Here is an 18404-nt window from a genome sequence, read left to right on the forward strand (position 1 = left end):
GCCAAATATTGAAATGTTTCTTCCCCTTCTAATCTGTAGATATAGTCTGTTTGTCATTGGCTGAGACTTTTAAAATAGATTTTGTATCTTTTTACTCGGAGTCCTCCCCATCGAACTCGTGTTACCCCTCGCCACGTTTTCAAAAACCCATCGCAGCACTCGAGATTTCAATACTTAACTAACTATCTTGTTTCCGTTGTAATTAATATATCCACGTACCCCCATCATTGCGAGTAAGAGTCATACTGGGGAGCTTGGGTCATGTCCGTTATTTGCTCTTCGCCGCACTTTGGGTCATTTTCGTGGTGGTCGATGCTATTCCAGATCGCGAGATAGCATCGAACTTTAGTTACTTACGACCGGGCGTAACCAATAGTATCCGGAATCATGCTTGGCGGACATTTTTCAAGCCAGACCTCGGCCTAGAAAAGCATGAGAGGAATGAATTTGAGCTATGGATGAATAATATCTTGATTTTCAGGCAGTCAGGTCATGTCTGAACAACCAACAAAACCAATAATAACCAGCGGCTCCTCCCAGTCCTTAGAGGAATGCTCAGGGCCTCTTCCTCCCTGGGCCTCTGCCTAACATTGCTTTGATACTCTCTCTGCCCAGGGGTCCATCTTGATCTGGTGACTGGTGCAATCCTGGAGACTGGTCATATCCTTGGAGAACAGTTCCATTAACCGCCCTGACTCTTACGTCGTAAGTGACCCCCGCTGAACTCTCTTTGAACACCTCTGTGGTATCGCCTGTGGACCGTGAACTGCCGGACATGGACTGATACGTGGCTTTGCCAAACTGCGTCGCATCGAATTGGGATGGCCCCGTTGTGAGGGTATAAGGGGAATAATAACTGAAATCACTTTGGTAGTAGAACTGCAAACCGCGAGACATCGAGGCGTTGATTTCTAGACCGCTAACGCCGGAACGATACACTGAGTGGACCTCGAGTGGATAGGAACTGGCTGTTTTGCTAACAATGATATCCTTTTCACTCATAAAATCAAGAGACTCTGACGCAGCATTTGTCACCTGTTTAGTCAATTGCGCCCGACCTTGATCGGAAAGGGACGCGGAGTTGGAAAAAGTGAGGCTTTGAGTCCAACGCGAAGAGGGAGATGTGACGCTTAGTGACCTATAAATTTGAACCGTATACGACAGAGATTCATTCATGCCCGTGGCTGGATTCTGCTGCCATTCATGTGTAATATTCGACGCAAACTTCGTCAAAGTAACCGGCCCGGAATCGCTGCCCCCCTTTATTGCGGAATCATTAACCGTCACCTCCCCACCAAGATAAATGAAAATCTTCCCTGTTACGGCCCAGTAAGATCCCACCGTTTCTGAGTTCTCTGCAACTCCATCTTTAATATCTCCAAGACCAACAACGTTTATCCCAAAGGAATGAGCTTGGCCATCAGTCAACAGCGGCAAGAATGGGGTAATATCTATTTCTGCCTCGCGGAGATCAAAAGCATCAATCCCAACTATTGGTCTCCAAAAACCAGGAGCAATCCCCCCAGTGAAAATGATTGGAAAGGGCCATACAACTCCAGCCATTTGGCCATCTATGAAAAGCTGTACCTCCCGAAAAGGGGAGTGACCGTAGAGTGGTCCTGTTGTTTCGTTAAACGTATATATGTCTGATGATAGAACATTGCTATACCAAAATTCCTCCGTAGACTGACCACAGGCAGATATGGACACGACCGCCCGTGAAGCATCGTTGGGTACGACATGTGTCACAGTTGCGTTATCTTCCGGAATATTGAAGGCACTTGGAGAATCCTCTGCTGACCGCCGTGCGGAGATAGGGAGAATAATATCTGCCGTTCGAATATCATGAAGCCGCAAAGAAAACACTGCTGTTAACGTCACATCGAATAGGCCGGTGTATGTGTCGTCGATTAGGTTCCCAAGATCAAAAATTAGCTTTTGAGGCTCCGTCCAGAGCGCTTTGTAGAGTGACATGTCTTTGACATAGGTCCAAATAATACCATTAGGTGTGGGCTCTGCAGTCGATGTTCGGAATACTTCGATATCTCCGAGAAACATAAGCGCGAGTCTGTCGAACTGGCGGCCCTTTGATGTAACAGTCATGGTCATGATTACAGTGTCGAAATCACATTGAGGAGGGACATAGTTTCCTTTTTTTTTATATATATATATATGTGAATCGATGTTCAGTAATGCGATATAAGTAACAATTGATTAATCCCAAAAAAAAAATCCGAACTTACCCACAAACGGATGGCCATAGCTAAAACCAAACTCATGTCTCATCAATAGAAGTTCCGTGTTGCATCCGCCTCCTGGAACTTGGTGCGGCGGTTCACTGGCAACCGCCTTGTATACCTGGAATACTCGGAGCTGCGTGCTATCTGACTGAAGAACCTTTTGGCCTGGTAATACTGAACCAGGAGAAGCTGCGCATCCGTACAGAGTTGCAAGAAGAACTGTAAAGATGCATAGAATGAAAGTTGTAGGCCTGAGTCTACTACTCCCCCGACTTAGGGCCTGCATCTCATCTGGGGTAAGGAGTGAATTCTCATCCATCACGAAGCAATAGGATATATTGCAATGGGCTGAATCTTGCTTTGTTTATATCATGGAGCTGGAGTGTCAGCCTCAAAATTGGGCGATGTTTAAAAATGAGAGTTGCAAGAGAGGATTTATTTAGCTTGTCCTTGTAAAATGAGCTAAATAAATAGGCTTCACAACAGCAATTCAAAGATATAACTTATTTAGTGGCATGGCATTCATATCAGAAGATAATCAACTTCTCTACGCCTTTGACATTGAACAGCTCATGTCACAAGAGTGAGGTAAAAAAGTTTGTTTATTCTTTTCTATCCAGATAAGAAGGATTATTATTATTATTCTTCTTCTCTATTATAGATGTATGCACTCAAAGACTTATGACATCTATCTGAGAACTTTAGTTCTCAGAAATTCTCTTATAAACTTCTCAGCTAATATACATTTGATAATTTTTAATACACAAATAAGAAATTCCAGCTCAGAATAAGAAAAAAAATTTATGTTGAAGTGCCTCTGTGCAGGCTGGTTGATCACTTTCACTCACTATTATGTGATTTGACAACGACACTCATTATAAACAGATCACATAGTATCAACTGCTTTTATATACCTCTTTTATCAGATTATATTCTCTTTTATATAATAATTATCCTCATAAGTTATTTATTGCTGAACAACAGATCATGTGATATTTCTACTACCTACCGATTTTCCGCCCTCAGGAGAGTTGCTGGCAAAACAAAACCATTTAATATTGAATGAATGTTGGCAGTATTTCAAACCACTAGAGTCATGACAATGGATAAATAAATGCATATTTATGTTAGAAAACTCTCTGTAATACACGGTCATCCTCTCGCAAGGCTTCCCCAGCCCGACCAGCACAAGCACCCGCACCTGCACCAGCACTTAAGTTAATAATAATAGAAAATATGCAATAACTATCATCCCCCGGGGTTCAAACCTCTCCAACCTCTCACCAGCAGAACTCACTCTCCTCCGTAAAAAGCAACTCCGCCTCTCCTAGGACATCCCAATCAAACCACGCCTTAGTATAAGGCCCACGGCCTCCGAAACGCCCTTGAAGCTAGCCTAATCTTCGCCCAGCACGAGGCCGGAACTGCAGTCTGCATATTTACATCCGGCTGGCTGGGTGATAACCTGCGCTCATTGCTTCGGCGACACGGAGGAGGAATATCGCACCTCGCCTAAAACGCGCTGGCTGCTCTTCTATGACGGAACGAGCCGTGCAGGCCGAATGTCGTGTTTGGGACATGAAGCGCGACCTGGTGCTTTTAAAGATCATCGCTGTTGAATCAGATGGCGCTTAGTGCAATTATTAACTAATGATGACCATATAAGCGGAATGATAATCGTAATCACGGCTGTTCGTTTTCATCTGTAGGCCTCATTGAATACGCCGATTATTTGCATCGGCCAACCGGGCAGCGAGGATCTGGGGTACAACAGCAGACCGGAAAACCGATTACGGCCTTGTAGAGATATCTCACGGCGCCTTTACGCAGTAGGGGCATGATCCCCGGCGAAGATCCGTGCGATAACTCGGAAATCGGTACGTTGAAGCTTGATGCGTGGACGTATTGGGGCCACTCGGGGGCGCCGCTTTTGAATAAGAAGGACGGGAGATTAGTTGGGTCTTGGGATGATTAGACGGGAATGAGGCATGAGCTGTGATTTCTTAGGTATGCGTCATATGATAGAAATTAGATTATCTCCCATTTATCTAAAAGTAGATATAGAGGACACTTGGTACAGCAAGAATGGTTTTATTATCATTTGATCAGTCGTTGAATTGTAGTTTATTTTTTTATTTTTTTATTTTTTTATTTTTTTATTTTTTTATTTTTATTTTTATTTTATTTTTTATTTTATTTTTATTTTTATTTTTATTTTTTTTGGAGGAGTCATAGTATATACATTTTTCGAATGAACAAAGGAAATATCGGTTGTCAAGAGTGTGTTTTGATCTATGCTTTGGTGTAATAGGAGATGTTCTATGAGCTCAGTGAGAAATAATATCAATGCTGAATTTCGCTCAAGCAACCCGGGCTTTAGAAATTCCCCGATACCCTTTCACGAAAGGGAATAACATTATGGTAGTGTCGAGTATTCGACCCGAAATGCCTCCAGGGTTACTTCACATCAACAGGCGCCAAGCACCAAGAATCAGTGCAGCCGTACCTGTACAGACACCCCTGTAGGAACAAAAGAATAATTCCCAGTCAGCAAAAATCGCGATGGTTTAAATAAGATATGTAATAACAGATGCGCGAAGGAGTCATACATCAGCCATTGAAGGGTCGAAAACTTAACCGCCTCCACCCTCTCCCGAAGGCCAGCAACTTCCTGCTCGATTCTCGTTTCCGTCTCCTTGATTCTCATCTCCTGCCCATTGGCCTCTTCACGGATCCGGCCCTTTTCCAGGTTCAAATCTAGTCTTACGGACGCCTGTGTGCGGCCTATTTCATCGCGGAGGCGCGAGTTTAGCTTCTGGATATCACCCGCAATGCGGTCGTGGGATGCGCGGGTTAGCTGTGTTTCGGTGGAGTCGGAGTTTAGGAGTTCTGACCGGAGTTTGGCGAAGTCGACTTTTTGGGTATAAGTGGACCGTTCGGAGTCTGTATTACGATGCGCATTGGAGTTAGAATTAAAGGTCCTGGGAGAGAGCATCCGGGCAAACCAGTACGAAAATGACAAGGTAGATGGGGGTTTAGGGAGTGAGTCGGAGCCGCACCCTCTCTTAGAACCATAGTTCGGGTCAAATTTTGAATTGACTCTTCAATTACATCGTTCAGCACCCGCATTAATGCCACCGCCTGCTCTTCGCTGAATCCTTCACCTTTGAGTCGTTGGACAATCTTTAAAGTGTCGAAGTGGTGGTCCCGTCGGTTGGCCGGCGTGGTACGGAATGCGCGGCGGGCAGGTTTGAATACCGCCACGTACACGCCATTATGTCTTATTGGAGCGGCGTGGGTATCATTGTGGGAGTTTGTCGAGGACGGGGGTGTTTTGGTTATGGACGTAAGATAGGGGCGAGAGGTGAGTGATAGGGACGGGGGTTGTCGCGGAGGTGCTGGCAAGGTGTGTAGCGATCGGCTGGGAACTGATTGTGGCTGTGGTTTCGCGGCATAAAGGTGTAAAGATAAGCCCGGAGACGATCCAATTGTCACTAATTGTGGATTTATGATGGTGGAGGAGGATGAATTCCATGCTAGGGGTTGGAGGAGGAATCGAGGGAGTTTGATGACCTGCTTTGAGTTTGCCATGGCCTACGGACAGAAGAGGTTGAAAAGAGTATATCAGTTATGGCTTCGGCTTGCAGCCGTGTTCATGGTGAAGGAAACCCAAAGCGTGTAAGCAGCCTGAATTGTGAATCTCTTCTGAGTGGGGGAGGGGAGGATGATGATGATGATGATGATGATGACATGCGATGTTTCCGCCGAGCAGCGCCGATACGTGTGTTGAATTCTCGGCCGGAAAAACCATCGGCACCAGCCAGAATGGGCACATGATAGTTAACTTAAGCCACTTCCGTTCAACCTACTCCGTAGTTAAGACTTTACTCGATAATGCATTTTCGCACTTTTATGTCAATTCCAAAGTTATAAACGCTTGCCCCTTGACTAACCCTAATCCTAAGGTGACCGCTAACTCTCATCCTGTCCATGCCAAACCGAGTGTTGGGCGTGGTAAGATCGGGTTATTAACGTGTAGTTACAGCTTTATAGATGGGAGTTAAATGAACCCAAAGTCCAAACTTGAACCCACGATCAACTGTGCTGCCGATGTGATGTCAATCCCGAGAATCACTTCAAACGCAATGAAGAAGTTCTGGTTTTTATAGTGCAACTCTTTTGCTACAATTAAAATAAAAGGTGTTTATTACTATCTTACTATCTCAGTGCCGAGTAATATTTCCGTATTTTGAATACAGCTTTGTTTATGATAAATATTACTACGCTACGTATAAACAACACGATGGATATGTCCCCCTCTACACATGGCTATTTCTCGTGTACTTGGGAATATTGAAATGAGGAGCGTTAAGTGTCCCCATATCGAAAATGCTCCAAAAGCTTGCTCCCAATCACATAAGACCTGGAAGTGCCATGAGATATGAAGGAAATCGGTCTAACGTTCTCGCTGAATCGTCATAATGCACATGTAGCTTGCTGCAGGGAATCTGTGTCTCTATGTTGATATCTTGCATATATAGTTACCCCCTTCAATACTTACCCAACAAACACTTCCAACCCACGAGTCCTTGATTCCCCTTATAGGTTGAAGAGCTCTCTCAGCTGCTTCATTGTGTCATCCGGGCCCGTGACTTCATGCCCAATGGTCCGAGGGTCTACGTAAATTTCATAATCATTTCCTCCCTCGAAGCACTTATCGCCGAAGAAGTGGATGGTGGTGTACTCGACGCCGCTTATATTTTTCTCCGCCTCAACGTGTTGTAGACAGTATGTCTTATCCCAGCCGGTGGGGAAGACATCAAAGGATATTTGGCCGCCAATGGAGAAGCTAAATGGTGGTAGATGTTAAAAGAATGAAATTAGAGGGTTGGGTTGGAGGTGACGGGTGGAGGGTAGATGGAGCGAGATTAGTGGGTTGGGAGCGGAGAGAACCTACGTAAGGCCGTAATCGGCAAATTCCTTTCTCAGACCCTCCACGAGGGTTTTCCGGATGTTGTGTACTTTGTCATATCTGTTCAGGTAGATTAGCATGAAAATAACAAGCAAAAAGTATTTCTCCACGGGGAGATGTTGGACTGGGAGACTTGAGTTCGTCCTCCCCCCCTGCTGACTGGCAACCAAGAAGGGAAACACGTACTCCTCGAATTCATCTCTTTCCTCCGCGCTCGCACTTCTTCCCACAGGACTAATATTGACCATTCCATTTCTGTATTCCACAAACGTTCCCCGCTTCCTCGGGAGCTTCACGCTGGCGATGTATCGCAGGCAATAGTCTACGAGGTTCTGATACTTTTCCTCGCCCAGCCACTTGATGAAGCTGTTGGAGTCCAAGGGTTTGCCTAGGCGATAGGCCGTGAGCCCATTTTCTGCAAAGCAGAAGTCGAAGAGGGAGGTAACATCGACTGTGGCACTGCCTAGTTGTTCTTGTTGCTTGGGTAGGTTGGATCCGCCCACCTAGGGAGTTGTACCAAGTGGTTAGGAAGTAGGGTTCGAGTACATGGGAAAGCAAATGATTTCCGGGTTTTTATGTCTCTGGTATAGTTGTATGTGCCGGAGAAGGGCGTAACTTACAAATCCAATGGCGCATTTATGTCTTAATTGCGAGAGCAACTGCAGCATTTCAGGTGAAACGGTCTGGATAAGAGCGAGCGGAGCGCAAAATGTTGTCAGTGCCTGGAATGTCACCAAACTTTCCCAGGACATGGGAACGTAACATGAGGAACAGAATTGAGGGAAAACATATAAAAGCAATCGTACTCACCCCTCTCGCTGGAGTCAATGTCTTATCAACATCGAAGAGGCAAATGGTGTTCTTGAGCGGCCTGGCCTCAAGGGGAGGGTAGACGGCTGCTGCTTCGGTCATTGTGCTTATATTCTCCTCCTTTTGCTATTTTCGCGCTGAAATATGTGATTCGAATGGCCGCCTGGTACGAGGTTTAAAGGTAGACAGACTATTGGGGGAAAAAAGCCGTAGTGATGGCAGAGTCAAGAGGGTTGTGCTGGATGTTGAGTGTGTTCGCTGTACTGTACTGTTGTCGGTGAACAAGTAACTAACAACTAGTTACTGCGGGGTCTGCTTTGGTGGGGCAAAACGTTTGTCTGGGCCTCTGGTTGTTTAAATAACAGCCTCTAGGTTTGTGCCTATGAATGCTTTTTTATCCTGAGCAGTAAGTACCAAACACTTTCCAATGATATAATCATATAACTACAATATGGAAGTCCCTTTTGTTCCATATATTAAGAGAATGCCTTCCTAATCAATACACATTTACATATGGTTAAATCCATATTATGTCCAGCAGCTCCACGAATGGAAACCCCCTTGAACTATGTATGTCTATTATACCATAAGATCTAGAGCGCAAGATCATGCGAATATAACGCTGAAATATACAGAAAACATAAAAGTCAAGACTGAGTTGCCTCATTGCCTTGTCCGTTCTCAAAATACTTCGCGAAATGGTGGGCAAAGAGCTCCGGGCGATTATAGTGTCCAGCATAGTCTGTAACGTATTTCGGAATCACCAAATCATTTGCACTGACATCTGCGTAGAGAATTCCTTCTTGGGCCTCTTCAAATGGCCCTGCAACTATGGAGCCGTTGGGTCCAAGGATTGTGGCGCGGTCAGTCTTCTCCTGATGTTTGTGCAGGAATTTACGCCCTGCCTCGTCGCCGCCATACGCGTCAATGGCCTCGTTGGAAACTACTGCGACGGAGTTGATGACGAAACAAGAGAGTGAGGCTGCCAGTCCTCCACTATACGTCAAGATGTTCCTCTGCATATCATCCGGGGCAATGCTTGGGCCGAAGTGGGCTGGCCATGAGGCCACATGCACGATCGGATAGTCGAGGGAGAGGGAGTAGATCGCCAGGGGATTCCCGTTCTCACCGCAAATGAGAGTGCTCAGACAGCCAAAATCGGTCTGTACGGAAGCTTTACTTCCGGTAGCTCCAGGAGCGTGGATCAGCCGCTCTCCGATGGTTGGCACGTATTTTTGATGTTTGTGCAGCAGCTCGCCATCGCGCCCGAACATCAATTGCGTGTTGAAGAGTGTACCAGTGCTGCCTGCACGTCTCTCGTTGATGCCCACGACGGCATATATATTGGCATCTCGACATGCTTCTTGGATTGCGCTTACTTCTGGCCCGGGAACCTCGACGGCTTCGTGGAAGAATTCGCGGTACAAAGAGAGGGCTGGCTCAGAGACCAGGGGAAGAATCTCAACCCATGATGGGAAGCAGGGGATGAAGCCTTCAGGAAATCCAATAACATCTGCCCCCTTCTCGCCAGCTTCGCGGATGAGGCGACACACTTTCTCAGTGGTTCCAGCACGGTTAAGAAATACCGGTGCCGCCTGGACAGCGGCGATTTTGATAGTCTTTTTCAGATCAGGGGCCATTTGAAGCTTCTAAGGCTCAGATTTCGCAAGCTCAGAAAGGGGGGTCTCTTGTTAATTGCCCGTAAAGAGTAGTAGAGAGTACACGCACGGCCGCCTGTCTGCCTCTTGGGGTACTTTCTTATTCAAAAAAGACTCACTCAAAAAATGTCATGACTTAAAATGAATGCCCATTTTGATCACTGCACAAATATTTTCCCCTTCTCCCACCCTGGAGAGCAGTGGGATGCGGGGTATCATTTGCCTGAGGAAGGAGAAATGTCGAAGGGCGGACAATTTGTCGAATGGGACTAATTGGAGAAAGCCAACACAACACAAACCGAAAATAACTACCTTAGCTCTAAAGCTCAATACCGCCTAACGCGGATTGGAATGGTGCGAAGGCTGATTGGTGGTTGCTTTCCAAGAGTCTCTAACTTCAAAAGCGAGTTAGGGCCGGGAGTGCCGTTGGAGCTCAAGCTCACACAGGGTAGAATGACTCTTGGGGAACGTTGGCATCTCCGCTGAAGCAGCAACAGTATGGCGCGCTGCCCGCCAGCTGCACCGGCGAGAGATAGAATTTTCCGACCCCCAAAATTGAGAACCCAAGTATGACCAATTATGATGTGCAGTCTCGGCTACTTGCAGCAAGCTGCAGAGGTTGGTTCGCACGCTGGTGGGCTGTTTAGCCTGATTCCCTCTAGCTCATGTTGCTCGATGCAAAAAAACGAAGCTCCGCTCGAGAACCGAAAGGGAACTCTAAGAATACTCCCTCGTCCAGGGATAACGAAATTAACTGGAAGAATTAACTTCCAATATGGAGAGCGAACCCGATCGTTTTGATAGTTATCAGGAAAGTGTTGACCTGGGACCGACTGACGAACCTCACAGTGAAGATGATCTCGAAAATGAGTTCGATTCTGAGAGTCTGCGAGTTCTTGAGGTAGTGGGCGAAGGGAATGGAGACGAGTTGCGGCTCCTCCTTGACAAAGGCGTTAATTTGAGAGCTGTAGACCGCGACGGACAAACAGCCCTTCACCTGGCGGTGATAAACGATCGTGTGTCACTGGCAGAGCTTCTGCTCAAGGCTGGTTCTAACACCGAAGCTGCCAGTCACAGCGGCAGCAAGCCATTATACATCGCGGCGGAGCTAGGAAATATAACGTTTGTGAATCTTTTATTGCGCTTTAATGCCGATGTCGAATCGCACAATGACGAAACTGGATATACGGCATTTCACCAGGCCCTATTAAACGGACACGCCGATGTTGCTGAGGCCCTTCTAGAAAATGAGGCGGATATCGACGCGTTAACTCCAGATGGGCACACTCCATTATTCAGTGCCGTTATACACGACAACGTGGACATTACTGAATTCCTGCTGGAGAATGGCGCCAATAAATATTTACGCGATGACAATGGTAAAACGGTGGACAATTTAGCAACCAGTGATCTCATGCGTGAATTGCTTCGATCGGATAGGGTATTGCAAGGTCCATCCGTCGAAAGACGCAAGGCTAAACCGGAGATTCATTATACGGTTCCAGTTCTTCCCGCTGACGAAACCGACAAATTGAAAGCCTGCCAGGGATTTGAAGGTACCATCATTGACTTTTTTGTTGAGGGAACCGAGCAGAGAATCGAGAAAACAGTGTCGGTTTATGATATACTCTACGGGAAAGGGCCAGCGGCAATTATGAATTTTGCAAAAGGAAAAAAGATCGACAAACAGCCGAGTTTTCGGTGGTATCACTTACCCGCAAACAATGTAAGCGCTCTATCTTGAACAAGCGTAGTATATTACATGCTAACTATTTTGTAGATGGAATGGGTTGAGGTACGGGTGTCCATCTTTGTCTGAAATTGAAGCACCAAAACTGATAAGGAGCAGATTCTGGTTAGCCGTCATTTTGGCGAACGGGACTCTGGCGCGGTAATACTGAGCGAAGAGTCAAAGTCAAAACTTGCCTTAACTAATGGTGTTGGTCAACAATTTCGAGCTTCCGCTTCTCTTTCCTCGTATATGAGGCCCTTGTGCCGAACCATCAATGTATAACATTTCTACCTCCAAATCTTTATCCCTGTCGCTAACATGTGAATGATAGTCCCCTGGCTTGCACCTAGGAAACGACACAACAGATCAACTCATGCTATTCGTAAGCCAGAAGACTTGCTAGGATTTCTCACCCCATGCACTAATTGCCTTGCAGATTCCGTTTCTCCACTTTGAAACACATGCTGGCTATAAGCGAATGGTTGAGTTTTTAAAGCATGAGAAAGATGAGAAGGAAAAAGCTATGCGAAGCGAGCAACGCCCGCCCTCAAAAGCACCGCCATTGCGTCCAGCTAGAAAAAAAACACAATCAAGAGTGTCACGCCCGCCACCAGTAGTACGAACAGCTGTTAGGAGCTCATATCGCGCCAGTACAGAAGATACCGAGGAGCCATCTCAATCTCTGAACATTTTTCATGGGGCCAGAGATTTAATGTCAGCTATCCGTACTCTCGGTAGTAAAGTGCGCCAAACGTCAGATCACGTTGTTAAGACATTCCGAAAATCATCGGGTCAACAGGACGACGTAGAAAAAGGCAAAAGTACACCTAGTGTCCAGGACGACGGTCGAGCCGCCGAAAATGACGCAGCTGACACAGTGCCCACAAGTACTGGAAAGAAAGATGTGACTCGAAATTTCAATTCCGATGGGAGTGGTGTGCTGGGCGGAAGTAAACAACCCAGGGGTTCGATATCCGCGGATAAAATAGAAGAGGATCAGACAAGCATTTTACAAATACCGCCAACCAATCAAACAATCGGTGACACGCAAAATTCACCCCGTGCGGAAGATCCGACACAACTAAACGTTGATATCGCAGAGGGGAATACTGCAGGCCTTTTGACCACGGAAAATCCACCATCTCCAAGCATCAGTATATCAAGAACGCATACACAAACTCGTGTAGCTAAAACTGTGAATTCCCCTGTTGGCGAATCTCCGGATGTGTCGACTCCTGTTGACCAGTCAGGAGGAGCGCATGCGACTTTGGATGGCCCCGCTGGGGAGGATTCTGCTGCAAAACGTAGTAGCACTCGTCCCGGTACTGATGGTCATAAAACAGAAGAAAATGATGTCCGACCCAAGACTGGTCCCGATATCAAACGTCGCGGAACTTTTCCTAATATTCCCGAAAATGTCGGTCAACAAACGGATGCAACCACTGAGAAAAATAGTGCCGGACGCACAAAGCCTAGGATACCTTTCGACGAACATCTCGTGAAAGGGTACTTGTCGCCATTGAACCCCGCAGACTCACCCCTTCATCTAAGAAGAACTCTCGATCAATATTTTTATACCCATCTCACCAATACTACCGCAAGAGACGATGGCCAGGTGGTCTATCGATACATACGGGATAATTCCGCAGAGCCTAAGATCTTTATGGTAGATCAGTTGTGGCTTTGGATACTGAACGATGGTAATTATCACCTTCACCTTCATTTATATATTGCTCAGAGGGCTAACATAACTTTAGATACCATTATTAGCTGCTTTCCCCGGCGGTGGGATGTCTGGTCTGGCCAACCTCCGCCCGCAGCCGAAGCTGATTTCGAAACAGCCTCCCCACCTAATCCCATAATTATCGACCTTCCGCAGTTTCCGGATACAGAAACTAGAACTAATCGTTCGGAATTTCATGGGCGTGGACATGGACACGACTACGCTAGTCACGGCAAGATGAGGGATAAAAGTATGAGTGAATCAGGGTTTATGCTTGGTTGGGTAACAGGGAAAAAACCGAAATCGGGGTTTAACAGAAGGGACGTTTATGCTAAAACACAACGATGGAGGACGTCCGTAGTTCTCCAGGAACGGCATTATCGATATACGGATGAGCGTAGTAGTAGCAGTGGCCAGGCCTCCATTGAGAAAAGGCGTTTAGCATTACTCAAACGTGACCCCTTGAACGTTCATCAAATGATACTTAGCCACATTGGATTGAAGACGCGGGATCCTCTCACGTCAGCTCAGGATCTGGCGCAGCTCATTGCCAGCTTTTGTATAGGATTATTTGATCAATACAGCGTCCCGGATGAGTATCAATTTTTTGACTTCTTCGAACGATCTCTTGGTGCTGTGGTGAGTGCCTCATCCCTTCTGAGAAAGTACAAAACCAGACTGATGGAAATCAACAGATTGACCAAGAAACGCAATGTTTTGAGGAATTCGCATGTAGACTTGATCAATCAAGCAAGGGTGCGGTAGCCAGCTCAGAGGTCTTCAGCATTAGCGCTGAAACACAGCTGCTAGTCGAGATCAAAGATATTATCGACGAACTTGGAATTTTGCACATGATTTTGAGTGATCAAACGATGCCTTTGGAAGAGTTTTCCAAATTTCTGGCGGAGCGCAAGAGAATTAAGAATGGGAGTGTAAACGACGAAAATTCCTCACCAGTACGATTTCCAGTACTTGAGAACCATATATATCGGGTTGAAAAAATGCAAAGGCTCGCGAATCAGACTTACAAAGCCGTGAGTGCATAAGATTTTAACCAAGAGATTTCGGGTGTTAATGATTGTGCAGCTCTATAACCTTCTCGATCTGAAGCAGAAACAAAACAATGTCTCTGAAGCATTGTCCGCCCGTAAACAGGCCGAGAATGCGTCGATGCAAGCAGAAGCAACTAAAGAACTTACCGAACGGGGCTTGGAGAATGCTGACCTCTCCCGCAAGCAGGCAGATGAATCCATACGACAAGGTAGAACGGTGCTAGTTTTCACCGTGGTCACTATTATATTTGTGAGAACTCCTTCCTTTCCCGCCCTTGAATGCATTCAGAAAATTAATCGAGATGAGTTTAGCTTCCGCTGTCGTTTATGGCTGCATTTTTCGCCATTAATATCGATGCTTTTCCTTGGAATAACGGAGACAAGCTCCCGATGGATTACGTTTTGAGATACATGTGTACGCAACATATCCTGAATTCCTTTACTGCCTCTCAATCTTTACGTATCTAACATACCTAACAGTTAGCATCTCCGGGGCAATATCCATTCCTTTTATTCTGATCGCATTAAACCAGGATCGGATTGCAAAATTTTTGAAGAACCATGGCCGACCAACGGCGGCAGGAGTTTCTATCGCTGTGCTACTGGTAATACTGCTTTCAGTCATTTGGACCAGAAATCTAGCGTCAGGAATGAAGGCAGCTGTGACGACATTTCTTGTTATATTGACTATACTGGGTCTTGCAGTTCGCTGGATATACCGAACCTTATTCTCCATCACATCATTCGTGAGCGATTCCAATTCCGATTATTCTTAATATTAGTGCTAGAACAATCCAGATCAAAGTGAATAGAGCAGAAGAATTCCATGCGTAACTTCCGATCACATTCTTATAGACTCAACATGGCCTAACATTTCCCAAAGTAGATGGCCTCCCTTAGCTCCAACACACTTTCCTAAAAGGCCTGTATAATTCCAAGTTTGTAGGAGCGAAAAGAAGCAGCATAAATGAGCGATAAAATCAAATCAGTCATCGCTAAGTTTTTGTAAAATCGATATACTCAAAATCATGAGAATCAACCCAATCACAACAAGAAACGAAGTAAGAACCCCTCCCCATCCAAATACCATAGCAACAACTCCGGTGCTCGAATTGACGACCCCATAATAGAGCTCCTCATGCATCGTAACGCTCGCCGAACTCGATATATGTTGCCAAAATACGGATACAAAGGTTAACAGCGAAGCGAGTGCCACAAATCCAGTCGCAACACGAGACACCACCCTTGAGGGAAATGGCTTAATCTCAACATCGCTCTCCTCTGAATTGACATCCGCGTGCCAGTTTGGGAAACTGGAGAGAAGCAGAAAACAGATGAATAGACATGGAATGGATGCAAAGCTATATTGAAAAATCAGTGCTTGTCACTCTAAAGACAGTAGTAATCAAAAGGGATGAAGTGACTCGTACATTAATCCACTGAATATCACCTGATCTTTGAACGTCTTGGACATGTAAACCAGATTCAACGGGTCAATGTTCGATGCTTTTTGGTCCCTGATGACATTTGCAAGAGGTTCTATGTCTCGAGCACAGATCCAGAGGCCTGAGTTTTGTTTCATGCAATGGCCTAGATATCCTGTCCTTATTTCAAAAGAAGTTGCATTGTTTCGCACTCCAGTGGTCAAATTTGCGAATACCCCTGGCATATCTGGATTAAGCTTCATTGGATGGTCATTTTGTAGAGGCGAAGAGGTGATATTCGCCGCGTATGATAGCGATATCAAATAAACGTTTGCGAGAGTAGAGTTCGAGCAGCCGGCAACGAGAACCGCTGGGAAAAATGATTCAATATCTCTCTTTCTCTACACACACACATATATATATATAGGATTTAAAATATGCAGAGGGAGGGAAAAAAAAAAAAAAAAAAAAAAAAAAAAAAAAAAAAAAAGGAGAAAGAAGAAGAAGACAAGGAAATATGAGATGCGGCGGGACGTCGTACATAGAAATAGAATAGGAATAAGTAAAAGAAACATCAAAACATGGTGATACCCAATGAGAGGGAGAACTGGTGTTAGATAGTTAACAAACATTCAAGTTAGACTCGGAAATGCGCAAGTGCCTGGACAGGAAATACCTACATCGCATCAATCCCCTTGCAAATTTCAGACTCGACATTTTGACCTAGATCACGAAAATACAATGAGAACGCTGGTATCGTGAGTATGAGGAAGGAGAGGGCTTCCACAGAGGACGAACTGACAGCCTCACCCGCTGCCAGCACGAGGTGAGAAATTTTGTCCTATATTTCTTTTCCTCATTTGGCTGCCTGACTTGACTGGACAACGCATTTCCCACCCCTGCGCCGTTACAGATTCTGACAATTGGCCAATCAGGAACTGACAGATTGGTATTCGAACTCGACTCGGATGCAGCTAGCGAGGGGGGGTCCGGCGCGAAAAATTTAGCAGATCATTGAATTTCAGGTTGTATGCGGTGGTCCCAAGTTCTTAGCTAAAAGCTTTAACCATAAGTGACTGCCTAGGGCGGTCGATTTAGTTAAGCCCAGGCACCATTGCGGACAGAAAAACTTTTGGGAAAGGTATAGGGTTAACTACCGGTTGCGGAAGCTATTGCTTTATCGATGAACTTAGCAATAATTTTTTGAGGTATTCATAGAACTGAACGCTTACTAGAGGTTTTTCTCTCAACCCTTCATCTTTAGGCATTCTTTAGTAAATTTTAAGCGTGTGATTGACGAACAATTTGACGCTCCAATACGCGACGGATATTACTACGCATTCAGCATTTCTTAACATGCGAGTCGAGAGTGCCTATGCTCACTCAAGCCAGACTGAAAACCACAAATCCAGTCAACCTAGGATGCCTGCCTATCCCTAGGATATCATGCTCTTGGGATCTATAACTAGTCAATGAGCACTCTGACACATCGTGAAACTAAATTTGGTTCCGGACGCTCTCTTTCCAATTCCTCACGCGCTTGGTCAAGGCGTAATTCTGGCTCTCCAACAATATCAATCCACCTCCCTTCCTTTAGCCTGTTCGTTCCAAGGGTATCGGAGCTGTCAATAACCTATACGCGTATGCGGGAATGTTTTTGAAGATGATTGTTCTGGTTTGAAATCGGGCTTGGATGAATTAGAGTCAGTTATGTTATCAGATCTGCTTATGTCACCGATAACTAGCAATCTGATAAATATTTCCTCATCTTCGCAGCCGCCCTCGTGTCAATCTTAAAACATCAAGGACCCTTCTCTCCTTGATCTTTGTTAACCAGAGGATCCCAAGTAGAATAGCGACAATGTCTTCAGCGCAGCCCACAAGCTCACCTCTTCCCGCCTATAAAACGGCTTTCCTAGAGTCCTGTCTGTCCGCCAATGTTCTGAAATTCGGGGTTTTCACACTGAAATCTGGACGAAGTCTGTATCTTCTTTGCGCGCAATCGCGCAACACGGTTGATACACCTGAACTCCCAATTTGCTGATATATGACACGTAGAATCGCCTTACTTCTTCAATGCGGGCCTGTTCCATACCTCGTCGCTCCTTTCCGCCATCTCGACTGCCTACGCCAACACCATCATTTCCTACCTCGCCTCCAACCCATCTATTCCAAAACCTGATGTAATCTTCGGGTAAGACTTGCGCATGATTCCGATCCTGATCGCAGAAATCATGGAGTTTACTAATTGGAGAATTCTCAAGTCCGGCTTACAAAGGAATCCCCCTCGCGTGCGCAACGCTGCTTGAACTCCACCGCATGGACCCCGAAACCTGGTCATCTGTCTCATATAGCTACAATCGGAAAGAAGCAAAGGACCATGGCGAAGGTGGAAACATCGTGGGGTCCCCGTTAAAGGGGAAAAACATCCTTGTCATAGACGATGTGATCACTGCCGGTACTGCGATGCGCGAGACGTTAAAGCTAGTAGATAAGGAAGGAGGGAAAGTAGTGGGTTTCGTAGTTGCGCTCGATCGACAGGAGAAAATGCCCGGGCCCAAAGACGCTGAAGACGATTACGAGCCTAGGATGAGCGCTATGGGTCAGATTAGACAAGAATTTGGTGTCCCGACTGCGAGTATTGTCACGCTGCAAGACCTTATTACATTAGTGGGATCCCAAGGGAACAAGGACGATATGGATAAGTTGGAGGAATACAGAAGCCGCTACCGGGCTAGTGACTAATGGGCTATATCTACCAGTTCGGTAAATTAACTGGTAACTATTATAGTG

At 45.7% G+C, this 18404-nt stretch overlaps 7 protein-coding genes across 9 annotated transcripts; 2 read left to right on the top strand and 5 right to left on the bottom strand.

Moving 5' to 3' along the window:
• Nucleotides 1–30: 30 nt before the first annotated feature.
• On the bottom strand, nt 31–2722 carry BDCG_03801 (peptide-N4-(N-acetyl-beta-glucosaminyl)asparagine amidase A). Its single transcript, XM_045419461.1, has 2 exons — nt 2244–2722; nt 31–2150 (listed from the first exon to the last, which is right to left on the bottom strand). Exons 1-2 carry the CDS (start codon nt 2557–2559, stop codon nt 556–558), a joined length of 1911 nt encoding a protein of 636 aa, XP_045275759.1. The 5' UTR covers nt 2560–2722; the 3' UTR covers nt 31–555.
• Nucleotides 2723–4431: 1709 nt separating this feature from the next.
• BDCG_03802 (uncharacterized protein) lies at nt 4432–6067 on the bottom strand. Its single transcript, XM_045419462.1, has 3 exons — nt 5300–6067; nt 4850–5183; nt 4432–4760 (listed from the first exon to the last, which is right to left on the bottom strand). The coding sequence occupies exons 1-3, from the start codon at nt 5829–5831 to the stop codon at nt 4703–4705; spliced, it is 924 nt and encodes a 307-aa protein (XP_045275760.1). The 5' UTR covers nt 5832–6067; the 3' UTR covers nt 4432–4702.
• A 351-nt stretch (nt 6068–6418) lies between these two features.
• Nucleotides 6419–8319, bottom strand: BDCG_03803 (phosphomannomutase). The gene is made up of 5 exons (XM_045419463.1): nt 8023–8319; nt 7833–7895; nt 7399–7715; nt 7198–7272; nt 6419–7089 (listed from the first exon to the last, which is right to left on the bottom strand). Exons 1-5 carry the CDS (start codon nt 8122–8124, stop codon nt 6840–6842), a joined length of 807 nt encoding a protein of 268 aa, XP_045275761.1. The 5' UTR covers nt 8125–8319; the 3' UTR covers nt 6419–6839.
• Nucleotides 8042–15070, top strand: BDCG_03805. Of its 2 annotated transcripts, XM_045419466.1 has the most exons (12): nt 8042–8592; nt 8658–8762; nt 8815–11406; nt 11461–11475; nt 11530–11688; nt 11744–11794; nt 11849–13112; nt 13170–13774; nt 13831–14169; nt 14222–14437; nt 14500–14602; nt 14668–15070. In XM_045419466.1, the coding sequence occupies exons 3-12, from the start codon at nt 10456–10458 to the stop codon at nt 14961–14963; spliced, it is 3999 nt and encodes a 1332-aa protein (XP_045280621.1). In that variant the 5' UTR covers nt 8042–8592; nt 8658–8762; nt 8815–10455; the 3' UTR covers nt 14964–15070. The 2 variants fall into 2 exon arrangements, with proteins under 2 accessions (XP_045280621.1, XP_045280620.1); XM_045419465.1 differs by having other exon boundaries at nt 8042–11406.
• BDCG_03804 (nitrilase/cyanide hydratase and apolipoprotein N-acyltransferase) lies at nt 8362–9923 on the bottom strand. Its single transcript, XM_045419464.1, has one exon. The coding sequence runs from the start codon at nt 9660–9662 to the stop codon at nt 8670–8672; it is 993 nt and encodes a 330-aa protein (XP_045275762.1). The 5' UTR covers nt 9663–9923; the 3' UTR covers nt 8362–8669.
• On the bottom strand, nt 14833–17284 carry BDCG_03806. Of its 2 annotated transcripts, none has more exons than XM_045419468.1 (6): nt 16844–17284; nt 16410–16780; nt 16292–16334; nt 16153–16218; nt 15618–15981; nt 14833–15548 (listed from the first exon to the last, which is right to left on the bottom strand). In XM_045419468.1, exons 3-6 carry the CDS (start codon nt 16326–16328, stop codon nt 15173–15175), a joined length of 843 nt encoding a protein of 280 aa, XP_045280623.1. In that variant the 5' UTR covers nt 16329–16334; nt 16410–16780; nt 16844–17284; the 3' UTR covers nt 14833–15172. The 2 variants fall into 2 exon arrangements, with proteins under 2 accessions (XP_045280623.1, XP_045280622.1); XM_045419467.1 differs by having other exon boundaries at nt 16292–16691; nt 16769–16786; nt 16844–17281.
• Nucleotides 17285–17472: 188 nt separating this feature from the next.
• Nucleotides 17473–18356, top strand: BDCG_03807 (orotate phosphoribosyltransferase; the record flags this gene model as incomplete). Its single annotated transcript, XM_045419469.1, has 3 exons — nt 17473–17590; nt 17670–17805; nt 17876–18356. 3 exons carry the CDS (start codon nt 17473–17475, stop codon nt 18354–18356), a joined length of 735 nt encoding a protein of 244 aa, XP_045275763.1.
• Nucleotides 18357–18404: the final 48 nt, after the last annotated feature.

The sequence above is a fragment of the Blastomyces dermatitidis genome, assembly GCF_000003525.1.
Source record: "Blastomyces dermatitidis ER-3 genomic scaffold supercont1.3, whole genome shotgun sequence".
Classification (NCBI taxonomy): Eukaryota; Fungi; Ascomycota; class Eurotiomycetes; order Onygenales; family Ajellomycetaceae; genus Blastomyces; species Blastomyces dermatitidis.